Raw genomic sequence first — 19203 nt, 5'->3', positions numbered from 1 at the left:
CACATCACCCTTTGCACAAGATTATCCATCAAGCATTGACTGGTGGATGAGAATTGTGAAAGAAAAACATTCAAAATGTATACTGTCCACTAGGTGGCACTGTGGCGCCTTAGTCAGCTCTCCTAGTGAGGAGATGCACTTGAGAAAACGCTGTTGTTTTCACTTGCCAGCCAACCTTCCCACGAAACATCACAAAGATATTCAGGCAGATCCCCTGCGTCAATCCTCTCCTCAAGGGGCCAGGGTGAGTAACACAAGTTCCGCTCACCGGTTGCCAACAGGGTGCACAGTCTCATAGGGTGTGGCATGTATTTTGGTCTGCTCGCCGGCATGAATATGAGTGTCTCCCTCAGTTTTCTTCCTCGATGCGCACATGCGAGCCCCCTTTCGCCGTCATGCCACAACCATACAAATCACTATATTTCCGCTTGTGCCGCTCCCACACCGTGCCTCACTACCTCTTGACACGCGTCGTGCCCATATGTTTTTTCCTAATCGAGTCCATCAGCCACCTCACCTTTATGGCCACACGCTGATACGATTCACACAGTTACACCCCACTGCGGCTCACTGCTGGTCGATTTCTCCCTCCGTAACCTTTTCCTGCCTTACAGCGCACCTCCTACGGCTCTCTCTCCCAGGCTCTGCTTGCTACCACACTGTCCAAGCCGTCGCGTAGAAACGGTCCTTATTTTCCTTTCCTTTAAGTCACTCACCTCGGGTCTAATCTTCCCCCGTGTCCTTTTCCTGCTTCTTTCTTTCCGCGCCACAGGAGGCTACACGTTAAGGGTGTGACTTGCTCACTTCACGTCAAGAATTGATCCTCCGTCAGCTATTTTCTGCTCGTTCCAATTTACTTTAGGATGTTCTTTACTTCTTCACTGGAGCGCTGATTATGCTTCACACAGCACCGCCATGCTGCGACTCACCGCTGGTTTATTTACTGCCTCTGTGACCTTTTCCTGCCACACTCCGCCCTGCCAAAGACTCCTTCGCCGCCGAGTCCACTTGCCACCGCACTTTCACAGCTGTCGCGTAGGCACAGTCATTCTTCCACTTCGTTTTTCTGTCCCTCACCGCTGGTCTCTTCTCTGCCAGCGTGACCTTTTCCTGCCTTACTGCGCACCTCCGATGGCTCACTCTCGTCGGGTTGTTCTTTTTTTTTCTTCCTTACGGTTTGTGTGTTGAGGTCGTTGTCGTGCTTCACCCTCGTCGCCAGTGTAGCATTTACCCCAAAGACGAGGGACACATCGTAGGGGGTAATCAAGTGTCTTTATTGAGATCCGTAACTTCAGACACAAAAACCTCAGCCACAGCTCGCTGTCACAACCGGTGACAGTCGTATTCCCTCGCCTTAGAATCCTGGTCGCGGTGACATTCTAAATGATGTCACCGCGAGCAGTGCCATCACGCGCAGTGCATAAAGAGTGGGGGAAACGCAGTGTGTGGAAGATACCACAGACCCCCTCCCTAGTCTGGGGTTACCATGTGCATGCATCCAGGCGGATGGCAAGTTATATGCCCGCTGAAACTGGGCTAGCGGCGCGGTTAAAAGGTATCACCCGTAAGCGGGAACCAGGCCAGTACTGCCTAGAGCATGACCGCAGAGGCTCTTGCACAGGGCTGTCTGGGTTCGGGCCGTGACCCCCTTTTACAGGGCCATGGGGGGTCAGAGAAGTGCTAGAAGCAGCAGTGCAGTGCACCCTCCCCGCCGACCGCATCTCTGAACAGTAAGGACTTTTGTGCGTCCGGTCGGGGGCATATAGTGGGGTCCTATATGAATTTCAAACTCGGGCCGGCACGCTTACAAGGGGGATTTCACGGGCTGCGTGCCCCTTCTCCTTCCACCACTTGTGTGCGCAGTGTGGTGCAGCGATCTAGGAACGGGCGCTCTGGAGCGAGTGTGGTCGTGTGTGTCAATCGGTATGGTCGGCGTTCGAAGTGCACGATGTTACTTACAGGACGGCGGCAGGGGTGAATTTGGGGAGCTCGCTCAGGGCGGTGCTAGGCCACCCATAACCCCCCCCTGCTTTGGCATCAGCGATACCTCAGCCGCGGTCCTCAGGGTCAGATCTCGCCATGTGGCCTGGAGGCGGGGCTGTATCCGGAGGGCCCGCGAGGTGGTGCCGCTCGGCCGGGTAGCCTCACTGAGACACTCGTTGGGAAGATAGTGGGAATTCTGCTTGCTTTTCCCACCGTATAGATCACCGCCGACTCTTTGCGCCGGTCACGCTCGTAAGGTTGCGTTTTGTTTTGATGGAGGGCAGGATAGTGGGCGGGGAGCTGACCTGTGCCACATACACCCCCCACTTCCTTGGGACATGCCCAGCCACGCTTCCGGGCGGGTCTCCGGCACCACAGCTGCAGAGGCATCTTTAGCACAGGCTGCACAACTGTGACAGAATTGGTAGCTAGGGCCGCCGGCTCAGAACTTTTAGGAAGGATTTGAGATAAAATAAGGGCAATGGACAGCAGGCCACTTGCGCATGCAGCACAATTAGGGCTGCGCACGTGCCCCCCCTTAAAATTGGCAGTAAAAGGACCATGACAAGAGCCAATTAAAAAGATGGATGGAAAGTAGGCGGAACTTCATGCCCATATCCTGAACTGCATGTCTCGAAAAGACAGCGAAAGCGATACCTAGGAGAGACCTAAAAATGGAGGCTTTTCAAGCAATTCTGGTGTGAGGAAAAGAAAAATGATGCAACCTGAGGGAATTAAAAATGGCGAGAAATGCAGTGCTATATTTTTGGAGCTGATCCACCTTCAAGGACTGTTGCATCTACATCATGAACTCATCTCAAAGACGGCAGACCAGGCACGAAGTGGATCGAAATAACAGTGTAATCAATCAGCAGCTCAACGAAGGTGACTGAGGACAAAGCAAAAAACTCACCAAAAAAATGTCAACTGTTCACAACCGTGTAATCTGCATTTGAATGTTTTTTTTAATCTATTGATTCGGTTTTGTTTAGCTTGGACATATTCCTGTGTTATCGTTAAGCAACTGACCGCAGCATTTTTTTTTATCATGAATCCATTCCAGCCACTCCGCCGCCCTCAATGTCTTTCAGAAGGTCCTGGAACCCAGCTCATAACCAGACGTTTTTGTCCATTTATCCCGTCTGCAGGGAGAGTGTCAGGGTCCTTAATGTGGCTATATTTGGAGGCCTCAATGTTACTGTATGTGGCAGCACTGCTGTGTCTGTGCTACCTGTTCCGGTGGTATCGGGAGAAGAAGACGCTCCCAAACCTCCAGGAGAAGTATGTCTTGATCACCGGCTGCGACACAGGCTTTGGGAATCTCCTGGCGCAGCAGCTGGACCGTCGTGGTCTGCGTGTGCTGGCGGCGTGTCTGACGCAGAAAGGGGCAGAGCAGCTGAAACGTTCGTCCTCCGAGAGGCTGCAGACAGTTATCCTTGACGTCGCCAATGGCCAGAGCGTGGCTGCTGCGGCTGACTGGGTGAAACGTATGGTGGGAAACAGAGGTGAGAGGAAGAACTCTACAAACGTTTGAGTGTTTCTAACAACTTATATTTTTTTATTCACACTCAAGCCTTGTTTTTTTACCTCAGTCTCCTTCTCCAGGGACAGATCAAGACTTTATTAACTGTCCTGAGCTCTATTTTCTCTTCTTTACCACATCTACGCCATTCGCTCTAATCTCTTTTCTCACTCACACAGAGGGACCTTATTCCCCTCAAACTTCTCTCTTTTTGCCATCACACATCAGGCCTCCTTTACGCAGTACTGCCAAGTACCACGCATCAGTCGTTAGACTAAAGCATTTCAGTGTTGTGCTTCTCATCTCTGCATTGAAATGCATTGCCACGCATAATCCATAGCGCCTCAGCTGTCAAGACAAGTTGTTTATAGCTCTGCCGAAATAAAACTGTGGAGTGGTAACTGGCAGCGTGCGCTGTGACATGTGCATGCTGGTCCCCAGGCTTGGGGCTAGCTCTGCTGGCATACTGCTGTGCTTAATGCTACCATGTTACATACCATGAGGCGCTGCGGGGACTGGACATCACGTCCTGCTGCCAGGGTTTACTTGTGGAAGGCTGGCAGGCGCTACCTACTTTGCGGCAAATTATCATGGTTGCTGCCGCAGCCTCTGTTGCAGAGAGAGGTACTGGTTAGACTGTCACTAACTGGAGTGACCGGCGTTGAAGTTCAGCCAGAGTCGCACTTCAAGTGAAGTTGGTGAGAGAGTGCACTGCAGTCTAAATAACTAATTTCCTTCAGGCTCGGACATGTGGGGCTCTAACTGTTCTCCATGAGCTGCTTACTCTCACCATTGAGAAGAACCAAGCAGTGAGGCAGAAGGAAGGTAGGTGAACAGAGTAAGTGCGCCAACAGGATCACCTTTCACTTTGATAACCACTTCAAAGCGAGCCCTGTGAGGAAGACAGGTACATCATCCCTCGTTTCCCCATCACATTCAAGCTTGAGCCTTTCCTCTGCCTCCCTTCTATCTCGCCACACAAGCAAGAACTTGTGGCAACAGGAAGAGGCCCCCATTGTAGGCCAAAGCGGCTACATGGCAGCCCTTGGCAACCCTGCGCCCGCCCAGGCCTCTAGTCAGCCGTTGCTGCTGTAACTGTTTAGCTGTAGGTTTGTTGGACGGGTACCCAGTCGAAGCCTGCAGGTCTCAAGAAAGTGTGAATGGTAGGTGGGGCATAGGGGAGGGTCACCCTCCTTTTTGATTTTAACCTTATTGTTGAGTGGATCTGGCATTAGCTGGTCTCTCTGGCCCTGCATATATGTACTGTAGTGGTTCAACTTTTTGGAGACCATCCGAGAGCTCTATCCTCAGTGGGAGGACCTCGGTTTTGAACTGTCATTAGTGTGTGGGTGATGGAGAACCAGGACTGCCAAACACAGAGCTGGAGTTCAAGGAGGCGGGACTTTTTGAAAATGCTCCATCCATCTATACACTCTTGTGGCTGGGCGATGTCACTTGTAGGCATCAGTTGTGTTCCTAACATCCTAACAAGGTGTTTCCCCATATTCTGCTTAGAAACCAGGCTGTCATCAGTAGTACTGGGGTGAGGTTTGGAGCAGGTACAGAAATGGGGACTTCATGCCAAAGGGTACAGCAAGAAGCCTGGTCAATAGTAGTTAACCTATTAAACCAAATATCCAGACATAACAACGTTTAACCCCCAATTAGAATCAAGCCTAAAGCATTAATCCACATCATAAGAAATGATGAAACACATAATAACCCAGACCCTATGCAGAAAGACATATTCAAATCAACAATTTGCTCTTTTTTTTTTACAAATAAGCTCGTACAGATTCTATTTTTGTAGAACCCTTCAGTTGTTCATTCTTTTGTGAGGTGTTTAAGGTCTTTGAAACAAAACTTAATTGAAGCTTTGTTCCTAGCACCGCAGAGAATGATTAGGGACACCTGTCTCTAATGGGCTCCTATATGAGTGCGTCTGCCTGCTTCGACCTATGAAAAGCTCTGCGGTACCTGGCTTGCAGAGATAGCAGTTTGTGACAGATCTTCTTTCTCTCTACAGCTCAATCTATTTGCTATGCATTACCTCCTCTCCTCTGCCGTAGGGGCAATGCTCATCAGCCTAGTCTCCTCTGTGCTTCCAGGGCTCTGGGGCTTAGTGAACAATGCAGGGATTCTTATCCCTGTTGCCCCCAACGAATGGCTGACCAAGGAGGACTTCCTGCGCGTGCTGAATGTGAACCTGGTTGGGATGATTGACGTGACGCTGAGCCTGCTGCCCGAAGTAAGGAAGGCCCAAGGCAGAATCGTCAATGTGGCCAGCATCGCAGGGAGGCTGGGCCTCTGCGGAGGGGGATACTGCATTTCCAAATTTGGTGTGGAAGTGTTCTCAGACTCCCTGAGGTAATAAATGCTGACAGGATTCCTTTTTAATGTGAAGCAGAAACAAGATGCATCTTTACCTAATCAGAAGGCAGCTTCTCAAGCACAACATTGACCAGAAAGGTTCACTATGCCTATGACTTACGTTTCTTCTTTTTGTCCTGACACAAACCCTGAAAATCCTGCTGTGGTTATTTCTCAAATTTGGAAAGCTATGTTTCTGTCAGTATCCATTTTGGAGTAGTTTACCGTAATGCAAGCAGGATGTAACCTAGCAGCAGCCATTTTGTTAACAGCATTGTATTTGTGACAGGTTGCGGTGGTGCTCAGTAGAAATACAGAATTCTGAAGTGTAGTTTGTATGTACTTTAGTTTCAGTAAAAGAGTGCTATGATTACGTATGGTAATCCCCATTACTCTTAGTCCTACTCGTCCTCGACCCAGTCAGCACACATGAGGTATTCCACACGACAGGAAACAAAACAGGAAACGCTTTTAGACTCCACCCACCCTCCTGTCAGGTGCTATAACACACCTCACCACCAGAAGCAAATCCTGATGTACCAAGCACCAAAGGCCTGGAAAGGGAGGGCGGGCTGGATGTATGACTGAGTCGAGGACGAGTAGGACTAAGAGTAATGGGGATTACCATACGTAATCATAGCATTACCTCTACGTCCCTCGTCCTCGACCCAGTCATCACACATGAGGCATACCAAAGCAACGCCCAAACAGGCCTTTGGCAACCCACACACAACAAAACACAGACCAGACATAAAGGAGTGCAGCAAGATAAAGTTGCAAGAAACAACAGAATCACAGCGGAGGGGAAAAACCCCCACAGCCAGCAACACCCCACGACCAAAAACTGGTCCGGTCAGACAAGGCACAACCCCACCATCAGTGCCGCACGAACGCGGACTCGGAGGCCCAGGACCCAGACCGACAAATCCACCAAGAGACACACCCAGGCAAGCAGCCGAGGAGGCAGACACACCCAAGCGGAACGCGCCAGGACACCCGCCGGACAGGGCAAACAAGCACCAAGATAGGCAAGAGCAAAGACCGCCATAAACCAGCGACCCAAAGAGAGCCAGGAAGCAGCCGTAGCCAAACCAGCCAAGCCAAAGGACAGAGAGAGAGAGAGTCAGAAGAGCGAAACACCCCAGAACGAGCCACAGAAATGTACAAGGCACGTTTGAGGCCAAAGAAAGAACAGAAAGCCACCAGGCATGTATTTCAAGGTCCACAGACTCCAAAGGGACAAAAGCGGAAGAATGCAAAACCCCCAACACCAAGGAGAGACCCCAAGTGGGCAGCGAACAGAAGGAGAAGAGAGAAACTCCGAAAAAGGCGAGAAACCCAACAAGCCATCAGAAGGAAGAAAGGAATCCGGGACCCGGAAGGCACGGATTGCAGCCTAAAGGCCCAGCAAAGCAACCAGAGGAGGAACACCACCTCGAAAAAGAAGACAAGCGCTCCGAATAGGAAGACAAGGCAGACAACCTACGAGAAGCCCGCAGCACCAAATCAAGTGGTCGGGCAGACCACGGGTCCCAAGAGACACCCGTACAACCCCCAAACAGCCAAGGAGAGGGGAACCAGAAAGAGGGACGGAGATCTCAGAGGAGAGGGGTGACGGGGCAGAAGCCAAGGAGGCCCCACCGCAAGGCCAGCAGCAGAGGAAACCAGGACCTCCTCGGCCAGTGAGGCAGCACAGCCACCACCTGAGCCCCCTCCCGCAGCAGAAACGCAGGAATCAAAGGAAAGGGAGGAAAGGCATAGAGAAGCCAGGGAGGCCAAAGGAGAGACATGGCATCCACCCCCCATGCGCCCACCTCCGGAGACCTGGAGCAGAACAGGGGCACCAGGGCATTGGACCCCAAGGCAAACAAGTCCAGAGCCGGAGTCCCGAACCCCAGGCAAAGCATCCGAAAGGTCCTGGGAGCCAGACACAGGGACAGAGACGAGGGAAACCTCCGGCTCAGAGAGTCCGCCACCACCTTGTTCACATCCCAGTGCAGCAGGGTGAACAACGCGTCCCGGAGGCACACGTAGGAGCCAACACCAGGGCCCCCACAAGACAAAGAGGCACTAGCGATATCGGGGAATCCAAAGGGGAGGAGCGTGCCCCACAACAGCCCAGCGCTCACAGCCCCAACCCCTACCTTTCCAGCAGGAACATCAAGCAGCAGGAGGAAGATCCACAGCACATCCAGCAGCGTGAACAGAGACCAGGACAGGAAACGAAAATGGAAAACCCACAAAGCCCAGCAGTATGGGTCACCTGAGCCCAGGAGGAGAAAGGGAAGCCCAGCAGCCCCACTCCAAGGAATCCCACGATGGTCCATGGGAGCCCCCCAGAACCCAGCAGAGGAGGATCCATAGGGCAAACGAAGCAGGTAAGCGCCCGGCACTCACCCCAGCGTCTCCCATCAAGTAAACCACCGACAGGAAACAAAACAGGATATGCTTCTGGTGGTGAGGTGTGTTATAGCACCTGACAGGAGGGTGGGTGGAGTCTAAAAGCGGTTCCTGTTTTGTTTCCTGTCGTGTGGAATACCTCATGTGTGATGACTGGGTCGAGGACGAGGGACGTAGAGGTAATGCCTCCCTCCGCTTGTTACATGAGACGTTCCCTTGAAAAGCAGAGTAGAAGGTGATGGCCCCTCACACATTTTTTATCTCAGCGACAAAGTTTAAAAATTCAACTTGGTTAATTAGTCCCTGAATTCCCCAAGGCATCTTATAATGATGGTATCCACAATGTAATATTTTTGCTCCTTTGCTGATGGGCCGAGATAAAGTATATTTCCAGGAATTGCAACCACCAAACACTTTACAGCTTAAGCCATCTCTTTAGCACAGACAGAACCAGGTGGTTTGAAAAATATACTACTTAGTATTTGAACCATTGAATGTTGAGAGCTACATTGAAGACAATGGAGTGCTCCGGGTTTCTAATACCTGGTAGAAGCCTGGAGCATTAACATGCAAAGGGCTAACAAAGCCGGAAGGGATTTCAACTCCCTCAGGCTCAGTGAGACCTTTATTTTTCAAATTAGAACATTCTACCCCTTAAGGGCGGAATGTTCTAATAGCCTTAGAGCCCTCCATAGTGGGCTCTACCGGCCATTAAATGCCCTCTCCCTTGTTAAAGGCCTGAGCAGAAGTGGACCTTTAATGACCGCTAGAGCCTGCTACAGTGGGCTCTAAGGATAGAATATAACAGAAAACACAAAATATTAAGAGCATAGTCAGAAGATTATGTTTCCAAAAAAAACCTACAAATAGAAAATGTCTGCATTCACTACCAAGGACAAGTCCACTTTTTCAAACGTGTATGACTTTCCAGACTCTATAGTCCATTAAACAGCAAGTCAATTCTAATGGGTGATCCATGAATTTCAATTCACCAAAATGGCTGGGGTAGTGGAAGTGACATTGCTCACAATTTGACCTTTAGTTTGACTCACACACACATGCTTACACATACTTACACATTCACACACTCACACACATAAACACACTCTCACCCTCGAGCATGCATACAACAAACATTTAACACAATTGTTTTACCTACTGTAGCTTCCAGATAGGGTCCTATTCCAGCGAATGTACTACATTTTTAATTACACTATAGGGAATATTATTCACTATTTGTATAATAAAAAAATGGACAGAAACCAGGCAAATGGAGCTCGAACCAGCACAGTTAGGAAGAGCTGCCCCTGTGCTCCAGGCACTGATTTTGCCACCTCTGAGGCCAGGGGGTCAGAAAAGCAGTGCCAGGGGTAGCAAGGGCCAAGCCAGCTGCGACCCCTAAATGGCGTCCATAACGGTGATCCTAAAATCCCAATACTTAAAAAAAAATTGTGCAACCTTATTCGTGTAGTTTAACCCCTTCCATGCTGATGACGGCCACCGGCCGTCATGCATCACGGTGGGTGTGTGCTGATGATGGCGGGGCCGTCATGATCCCGCCCACTCTACAAAATGGCCGCACAGCGCGAAAATTCGCCGCGCATGCAAGAAGTTAAATTCTATTTCCTTAAGTCAATAGTAGCAGTAGAAAGACTCAGCATAAAGTATGGCTACAGGGTGTCCATCTATGATTTCTCCCGTCAGCGGGAAAGGCATCAAGGAATAGATCAGGATTGTAAAAGTGTCAAAGTACACATAGCAGGGGATCGAAGAAGTAGTACAGAAGGGGAGTTACCTAAAAGGAAGTGCACAGCAAGCTAAACTGCAAAGATGACGAGATCGGGATGAACAGCGAGAAGGGAGTTGCAAAGCGTGGCTTGCGGTATGGAACGTTGAAAGTTACATGTTGGGAACTTGAGTTAGAACTCGGCATAGCAGCAGCAAGGGACAGAGGTCGTCTGGGAAAAGCAGAAGTAGATAGAAGAATGAGAGATGGGGTGGGGGTGGGGGGGGCGAGGTGCAGGAGACAGGGATGCATAGAGACAAGCAGAGCATAGTAGACAGTGGGTGCAGGGCTTGACTGGGGGGGCAAAAGCAGCCCTGGCAAAAATGTTCAAACCAGCCCCACTCTCTTCTTTTTTTCCCTTCATCTCTTTCTATCCATCAATTATCTCTTTCCCCATTCCTTCTCTGATCTCTTGCTCTCCTCGATTTGTCCCTCTTTTCATCCCTTTCTCTGTCTTTCGCTGTGCCAGCTGCCAAGTATTCTCCGGGAGGTAGGTGACAGAGGCACCAACAGCGGCCCTTGGCCTTCAAAACCAGCCCCCTACGGCTCCAGCCCACAGGGGAAATGATCAATGGAATAAAAGGCCTGTCCAGCATGGGGGAAAGAGGAGCCAAGAGGACAGGTAGTGGGTTGAGCAAACAAATATTACCTCTGCGTCCCTCTCACTTATCTCCATTACGCAATGAGTTCCCTGTGCCTCGTAGTCACAGCCCCTACCAATATACAAGGCCCGCCCCCTCCACAACTCCTGCTCTTTTGTGTCAGTAGACACTGACAGGTGGGTGTGGCATGCTCACTCCAGCGTAAATTGAATTTCTCCTTTTGTAAATGTGGCCGTTTCAGGTTAGTTTTTTTGGGATCCTGTTCTTTCTCTGCCGTACTTTGTGGTTAGTGCCTATACCTGCGCTTCTGGATTGGTCATTACCAGGGATCGAGTCGGGGGTACACGCTGGTACACGGCGTCACACCCCTCTTTTCACAGGGTGGACGCCGTTCCCCCCTGCCAAGAAGCTGGGTCCCACAGAAATAAGATGAACGTGTCCCGGTGTAATTTTCAGACACCGGGACCTATTCAGCACGTGATGCCATGAGGTCATTTGCATATTGCCAGTCCCCCCCACTTCTTTGTATAGGACTTGTGTACTGGTCATTACCCTTCGGCTCGAGGGCAGTTGATTGTTTTCCTTATGCATGCTGCAGGGTCTGGGGTTGTTCCTGCTTGCGGCACAGCAGGATCTGCTACATCCTTTTGGTTTCTCTCTGGCTGCTCTGCCCCTGTGAGGGTCGCAATGGTGAGACTTGGGGTTGTTGCTGCGCCTCCGCATTTTCTTGCTGGCTTGTGCTGTGGTGCAGTGCTTAATTTGTGGTGGTGCTCTCCAATGCTCACTGCCGGCACTTAATTGCCAGCACCGGGGCTTATGAATGTCTGCCACATGGTAGTGGTGTCTGCAAATTTAGGTACGAGCACAACAGCTTCTATTTACTATTTCAATTTACATTTCCAAGTATTAGTATTTGCCTCTAAAGCCATTCTTATAGCTTTGGGGGCCTGCAATAGTATGAATTGTCAAAATTTTAAGATTGTGATGACTATTAGCTTGTTGGTGCTGTCATTGGCAGTGCTGCCAGGGGCAACGGATGGTGCAAGATCTAGTGTCATCCTGTCGAGGGCCCTGGCACTACTTTTTTTTTTTACAAATTAAGCACTGCTGTGAACTTCTAGTGGTAGGTGTCCCAGTGGGTAGCTTTGAGCCTTCTGCAGTTGCTTTTGTATGTACCATTCCCATGTGGTGTGTGGCTGTCGGCTCTGTTGTGATGCTCCTGATGTTTTGGTGTGTATTCACGCATCCATGGGATTGAGCTCAATAGTGCGGGCGCTTTTCTGTGGTTCGGCGTCTGCTTTCAGTCTGGTTGCTTTCCTGTGTTTGAGCCTTGGTCACCCCCTTTCGCTTGGCCTGTAGTCTGCTGTGCCTTTCTCTGGCCTTGAGGCATGTGTGCAGTTGCCGTGGCTCCCTGCTGTTCTCCTGGCTCTGGGTAGTTGTCTTGGGTCTCTGGTGATGCAGTTCCCACTCTGGCATGATTCGTTCTCAGCTGCCAGTTGTTCGGGCGGCGGGGCTCTGTAACTTTGCAGGGTGCCCCATCAAGTTTCATTACGCCACTGGATCTGCGTTGCGCCTCTCTGGATGGTCTGTTGCCGTTGGCCTGTCTGAGCTGTGTCCAATTTTGGTCTGTCTTCAGCGGGCCTGGGAGACTCCTTGGACTATGGAAATCCCTGGGCTTGCGGGGCACTTCAGGGCGGTGCTCTGACAGTTGTCCTAGTAGGATGGGCGTACTGCGGCAGCACAAAGCTGCAGGCTTTCAGCCATTCATTTTCACATGCTTTATGTGCATGCTGGGCCTCTCGGAGAATGCTGTGAGCTACAGCCTGTAGGGGATGCGGTGCTCCTTGCTGGTGGTAAAACGGTTGCTGATGAATATTCCAATGGGGGGCTTCCTTGAACTTGGATGGTCTCAGGTGGGTTTGGTGCTATACATCTCGCCATCCCATGTCTGGTTATGGTCTGTCTTGTGTGTGGCCTCCATTTATGCCCTTCTATTATGTTGTTATCTGTTTGCTCTTATAGTACCATCATGTCAACACACCGCACCCCCTAGCACATAGCATGCATGCAAATAAGTACACACTACACAGATTTTGAATTGGGAAAAACTGCTGCAGGTTTATTACATACAACGTTATGTTATATGGTGGGTTATCTTACAGGCGATCCAAGGGCAGAAAGCATTCTCGCCACCTGCCCGCCTGATGAGCCAAGCAGCATTGGGGCAAACCCAATCTGGGCTGCCCCAACTGGTGATCCTCCTCCCCGATCACGTGACACCTGGCCCCTTATTACTTACGCCCCTTTCAGGGCGGAACGTAGCAAGGCAAGCCCCCGGTTGCTCAGGCCCACAACCGCATTAAGGACTAATGGGGCGCTGACGCGGTTTCCAGGAACCTTCCATGAGGCTCCTGGGCTCTGGCACCCCTATGTGCCATGCAGAGGTACCCTTCTGTACCCATTTGCTTCCAGATCGCCCTGTAACTCCGCCTGCAGCAAGAAAAGTACAAGATTACAACATTCTCACTATACTTCCTACCAGCATCCATGCCGGATAAGCGGTAAAGTGGGAGACGGCGTGTCCCGTGAGGCAGTGGCCATGGTGTGTCCGGTGCGAAAAAGAGGTCGTCAGCGTGGTGAGGGTGACCTATATACCCCTCACCCCACCTCGCGCACCGGACATGACACGGCCTGCCTGTGCCCAGGAAGGGGACTCCACCAGAGACCCTGCCCCCTCAGGAGGAGGGGGGTGTGGGGTGCCCGATGCCACTAGAGGGCCGCTCTCTTGAGTGGCCCCCCGCGGTGGCCTCGGGCAGCCGCATAGTACCACATTGGCATCACTCCCCACCCCCAAGCACATAGCATGTATGCAAATAAGTATACACCACACAGATTTTGTATTGGGAAAAACTGCTGCAGGTTTATTACAAAAACGTTATGTAATATGGTGGGTTATCTTACAGGCGATCCAAGGGCAGGCAGCATTCTCGCCACCTGCCCGCCTGATGAGCCAAGCAGCACTGGGGCGAACCCCATCTGTGCTGCCCCTTCTGGTGATCCTCCTCCCGGATCACGTGACACCTGGTCCCTCATTACTCACACCCCTTTCAGGGCGGAGTGTAGCAAGGCAAGCCCCCAGTTGTTCAGGCCCACAACCGCCCGAAGGACTAACGGGGCGCCAACACGGTTTCCAGGAACCTCCCATGAGGCTCCTGGGCTCTGGCAACCCTATGTGCTGTGCAGAGGTACTCTTCTGTACCCAAATGCTTCCAGATCGCCCTGTAACTCCGCCACAGCTCTGGCGGCGGCCACCGTTACCGACAGAGCCCCCCACCAAAACAGCTCCTTTCTCACCTGCAACTTCTCATTTACCGGTCCCCTGTCAATCCACGGGAAGGAGACCCTATCTATATCCCATTAGCCCTTGATGTTAGACCGCTAGTGTCTCATGAAACCAAGAGCCCTTCTGGCCTATGAACTTGTGACAAGAACTAATCCTCCTATGGGAGAGTTCCACTGCTTCACAAGACTCTGCCCCAAGCCAGCTCTGGGCGGGGCGGATTCAGACACCATGGCTCACAAAGCCCCCTGAATTTGCTGCTCTCACCTTGCTGCCGTCCAACTAGTACCGGGTGTCCTGCACACACTGGTGCCCCACATCTAAGGGACAGCAGCCCACTTGATGCCTGACTGCTTCCACACATGCCTGCCTACTTTAGGCTAAAGGGGTAGAAGGATAAACTTTAGCCTTTGCACAGTCCTTTTGCTTCCTAAATCCGGACGCGGGAAACATCCTTTACAACGCAACTTTCACCACGCAGTGCCTTTACGATGCAACTAATACAACACAAACCATTACAACGCATTGCACTGGGGGGCGCTCTAGGATAGGGAATAGATTTAATTTACTATCCAACACCTTCCCTAGTGTCCACGGGGACTGGAGTTGGAATAGTAAATTAAACTATTCACTATCCAGCACCCCAAAGCGCTATGCGTTGTAAAGGTTTGCGTTGTAATACTTACGTTGTAAAAGCATGCGTGGTAAAAGCATGCGTTGTAATGTCATACATCCCCAGACGCACCTGAGTGTCCATAACTAGAATTCTATGACAATGAGCAAGGGAGGCCCTCCTGCCCTTGCCCGGCATCCCTTAATCCTTATGGGGATCGCCAGCTCAGCTTCCTTTGTGGTGAATCCCCCTAGGCATACCGGCTCAGAGAATGTCTGATTTTATACAGTGCCCACTGCCGGTCATATGGTGCCTAACATGAGAACCTTGAAAAGCACCCAATTTACACCTGGGCATACCCCAAAATGAGACTGGCTTCACGCAGATGTAAGGCCATAGCGACACATTTTAAACCTATTACTGGTTGTTGCCACTTGGCACTTTTCTGGTTGCAGCTCTGTGTTTATGTGAAGCGCGCATGCCCACGGGGCATGCTGTCACTGAATAGCCGGGTGCAACTACCTTCTGTTTCCCGAATATTGGGAATGTCAAATGGTCTAAAATATCCTCTCGCCATATGGCTCTAACTCAGTGTGTACCAAACTTTCTGGACACCAGTACACCTGTTAGCCTACAACTACTACCACCCGCCTGCTGCCCTGGCTAAAGCGCGGGTGAATAACTTAACTGCAACATGTACCTCCCTTGTTTGCAGAGGGCACTATTTCGCTGCCTCGACAAGACGTGGAAATATGGTACAAGTTTGCGAGACCCACTCTCAAACAACTAAACTTAAACTCAGTCCATCGGGGGTTGCAGCCCTCTCTTTGCGTTGTAATTGCCAAGGGTCAGTGTAAGATTGTACTGTCCCCCCCCCAATGGGCTAGTTGACTGGCTGACACCCCGGTGGGGACCTGGTAGTGGTATGTAACCTTTATATCCTTGCTGCCTAGCAACAATCCCGCCGCAAAATTGACATGGTGCGTGAGCATCCTCTGATCGCACTGGTCGATCCCTCAATTATTTTAACTCATAATGCTGTGCATAAGAATAAAACTATGCACAGGTAGCTGAACATTTCACCTGTTAGTCAATGTGAAACATTTTGGATTTGATCATCGAATTAAGCCAGGCACCACCCTGGGAAAGTCTTGCCCTCTCAAACTTCTGCTGCTAAACCAGGGGGCCGGCATGGCAGTGGGAGGAGGGGAACCATATATATCAAAGCCCGCCCTTTCATGAATACTGGGAATGCCAAATGCTCTTTAATATACTGAAGTCTATTTGTGTTTTCACTTTGGCTCACTGCTCCAACCCAGTTGACCCCAAAACGTGGGGATTTTCGCAAAGCCCCGCGATGTATTCTTGGCTACATGGCCGCTAATGCACAATTAAACTACCCCCTACCCATCCAGTGGGGTTGCACAGTACATACAAAGGATGCAGAGGGCAGTTTTCTCCTGAAGCCCCATGCCACTGCACTTGCGGCGCTAATGAAAACGTTGTCGATTTGGTTGTCAACTTGTTGCCTTCTCCACCCCCATTGAATTTGTGCTGGACTCTCGCTTACTACCCTACTGAGTGAGCCCAATGTATTTACCGAATTCCTTAACAATTTCCGCTTCTGACTGTAATTGGGACCCGGTCCCCCCATGGGATCAAGGCGCACCCTCCCATGTTTATTGTTAATCAACTCCCTGGTGCTTGTTTTATCGACCTCAGAAGTGTAAAATGCTAAGTGGGCCTGCCAGGATCGAAACCTGTGACCAAGAGGTTGAACCAGCCACTTACGGTTCTGCCGCTCCCCAGGCCAGTGAATTGTATCCCAGGGCCGACTTATTCGTGCACATCTTACTTTTATTCCCTCTGTGCCACACTAACCCCCTATAAAGTTATGCAGGCAGACTGTAAACTGAATTGAGAGGCATGGGCCGAATGAAACAATGCAGCAGTGCCACCCGGTGGCCAATAGCAGGAGTCGGGAGAGAAGAGTTAGCTTTCCAACAACACACGTTATGAGACAACACATCCATTACCCCCTCATGGGTCCTCCCCGTCCCAGTCCTAACAACGTGAGGCAGTCCTGCCTCCACCCAGCCAATCACAACGCCAGTATTCAAAAGTTACATAAGCCCCTCCCACCTACCGCCATGCCTGTTTTTTTTTCTGCTCCGACGGCTGTCGGAACGCTGGTGCTCCCGGTTCCTGTTTCTGTTTCTGGCTTTCTTCAGGACGGTGCCGTGAGTGTTTCGTTTGCAGTTTTATGCTTTTGCGTTATTTACTGTGTGTATTTCACAGGAGTATTTTATTTGCAGTTTTTTACTTCTGCATTGTTTCCTGTGGGTTTTTCTCTCTGCGCGGCTGCTCCGGTCCCCCGGTCAGCTGTGCTCCTGTTCTGGGGTCAGGGACTCTCCCCGTTCATGTGCTGGGCTGGGGCGGGGAGTTTTCGTGGTGTCCTGGCCCCGGGTCGTTCCGGCGCTGTGGTTCTAGTGCAGCGTCCGGCCCCCACGGTCATGGTCTTTTGACCTGGGGCTGTGGGTGGAGACTACAGGGCTGCCCACTGTAATTTTCACCGGTCTCACGTTGTGTGATTTGGTGATTGGGGGCAGTGTTGCTTGGAGGTTGCTGGGCACTTCCTTTGTTGTGTGGTGAGTTCCTGTTTGGTTCGATTGCTCGGGTTCACTCACCATGTGCGAAGGGTCGTCTTCACCTGTGCCTGCCTGGGCTGTTTCCATGCGGCATAGTTTCCAGGTTCTGCAGGTGGATGACATTTTTGCAGATTCTGGGGCTGCGCTGAATACTGTGAAGGGCTACTGGTGTTCACGAGATCTTCCTGCCTATGCTGTCCAATTGCCTGGGTTGATATAGTTTCAATCTGTGATTTTCCACAGTTGTTGGTATTGGCTGCCCAGTATGTGCTGCCAGGGCCTACTTTGCGTTGTCCTGAGGATAGGTCTTTATTAGGGTGATGCTGGGTTGTGGCCCTAGATCCCTGGATGCTGTGGGGTTTTCCGCACAGTTTGTTTACTCTGTGGTGGTTGACCTTTTCCTTCCATGTTGTCCTGTTGGATATCCTGTCTGATGCATGGCTTGCGGCAGATACGCAGGGTTTTCCTCGTTTTCTGGGATGGTGGTTTCGCCTGGCGGACTTTATTTCTCACTTTCCTGCATTTCCATGTGTTGCTTCTTCTTTTGGGGTGCGTGCTGGCTCTTGTTCGGCCTGTGCTTCACTGTTCCTTCTCATGGGTTGTGTGGAGTTTGGCTGTTTGCGGGCCTTCCTTCCTGTCTTGGCTTGATGGGTTGAGTCTTCTCCTCGGCTGACGTGGTGCTGGCGTCTTGGTCCACTGTCTGTTTTTCTGTGGCTCCTTGGCTTTTTGGCTCCCTCTGCTGACAGTCTGTGTGGTGGTGCTCTGTCTTCCTCTCGGCCCTTTCGTGGTCGGGGGTGGGGGAGGCTGTGTTCCGTTTGGTTCCTGGCCTCTGTTGCGCCTACGGCTGCCCCTGGGTGTTGGTCGTCCAGGGTTTTGGGTATTGTTGTGCCCTGGGAGGGGGGTCTCTGTGACCTGGTGGTTGCGGTTGCGTCTCTTTTTCTTTGGGTCTGTGTCCCACTCCTGGTGTTCATCTGGCAGTGGGTTCCTTGTCTCCGTTGCTGTTTTTGTTACGGTTTTGGGGGCTCGGATCCGTTGTTCCTGGCTTGTTGGTCCGGTCTGCTTTCCGACTGGTGGGTCCTGTCGGTCTTCGCTCTTGGTTTCCGGATTCCATTCCGGGCTGTCCCCCTTTTTGGGCTGTTTTTACGGTTGCTCCGTTGTCCTTTGGCCCGTGTTGCATTTACCTTCTTCTTTGGGCGTCGGTCTCTTTTTGTCTCTGGGCGCTGTTGTGCTGGTTCCGGTGGCGGAGCGGGCCAAGGTTCCTCTTCCTCTTTGTTCTTGGTCCTGGCACCCGTTGGTTCCTTTTTGCACGGTTCTGTGTCCCGGGGCTTTATACCATTTGGTGCCGCTGGTCGGTTGTTCCCCTTGCGGTCTGTCATTCCCCTCTTCCTGGTGGGTGTTTTTTATTTTTAATTTTTTTTGGTCTTCCCTGGATTTGGGTGTTGTCTGTTTTTCACGTTCCATCCGTCTGGCTGGTCCGCGGTTCCTGCTGTTTGCTGTGGATGGGTTCCTTTCTCTGTTTCGGGTGTTGCCTTTCGGCCTCTCTCCTGTTCCCCAGGTTTTTTTCCGTGGTGCTGGCTCCTGCTGTGCAGGTTTTTTGCTGGTTGACGGTTCCGCTCTGCTTGCACCTGTTGTTCTTTGTACTGCAGGGTTAGGCCTGGTCCATACCTGGGTGGGTGACCGCCTGGGGGGTGCTGTTGGCTTTTCCCTATGTGGCTTTTGTCCGGTTTCTGCTTCCACCCTCCTTGTGACTGTTCTGGCGATGGTGGCGTTGTGGCCTTGCTCCGGTTACTGGGGTTCGTTGTGGTTCTGGCCATTTTTCTTCTGGTTCCTGTTCGGGGCCTTCGATTTCTCGGGGCCTGTTCATCACTTTGCAGGGGGTTGTTTTCACCCTCCGGCTCGGTTCTCTTCCCTGTTGGCTCTTTTGTGGGTCCTGCTGGGT

At 51.3% G+C, this 19203-nt stretch overlaps 1 protein-coding gene across 1 annotated transcript in view; it reads left to right on the top strand.

Moving 5' to 3' along the window:
- Window positions 1-3059: 3059 nt before the first annotated feature.
- The window catches only part of LOC147749085 (retinol dehydrogenase 7-like), an 85260-nt gene continuing 69116 nt past the window's right edge, over window positions 3060-19203 (top strand). Inside the window, exons 1-2 of the mRNA XM_086965949.1 lie at window positions 3060-3488; window positions 5614-5872. Of these exons, the coding sequence (XP_086822075.1) occupies window positions 3152-3488; window positions 5614-5872 (596 nt within the window). The 5' untranslated portion in view covers window positions 3060-3151. The remainder of the gene's footprint in view (window positions 3489-5613; window positions 5873-19203) is intronic.

Source organism: Lissotriton vulgaris, chromosome 1_1 (assembly GCF_964263255.1).
Source record: "Lissotriton vulgaris chromosome 1_1, aLisVul1.2, whole genome shotgun sequence".
In the NCBI taxonomy this organism is placed as follows: domain Eukaryota; kingdom Metazoa; phylum Chordata; class Amphibia; order Caudata; family Salamandridae; genus Lissotriton; species Lissotriton vulgaris.
The sequence above is the reverse complement of the archived record's forward strand: the minus strand, read 5'-3'. Positions and strand labels throughout refer to the sequence as shown.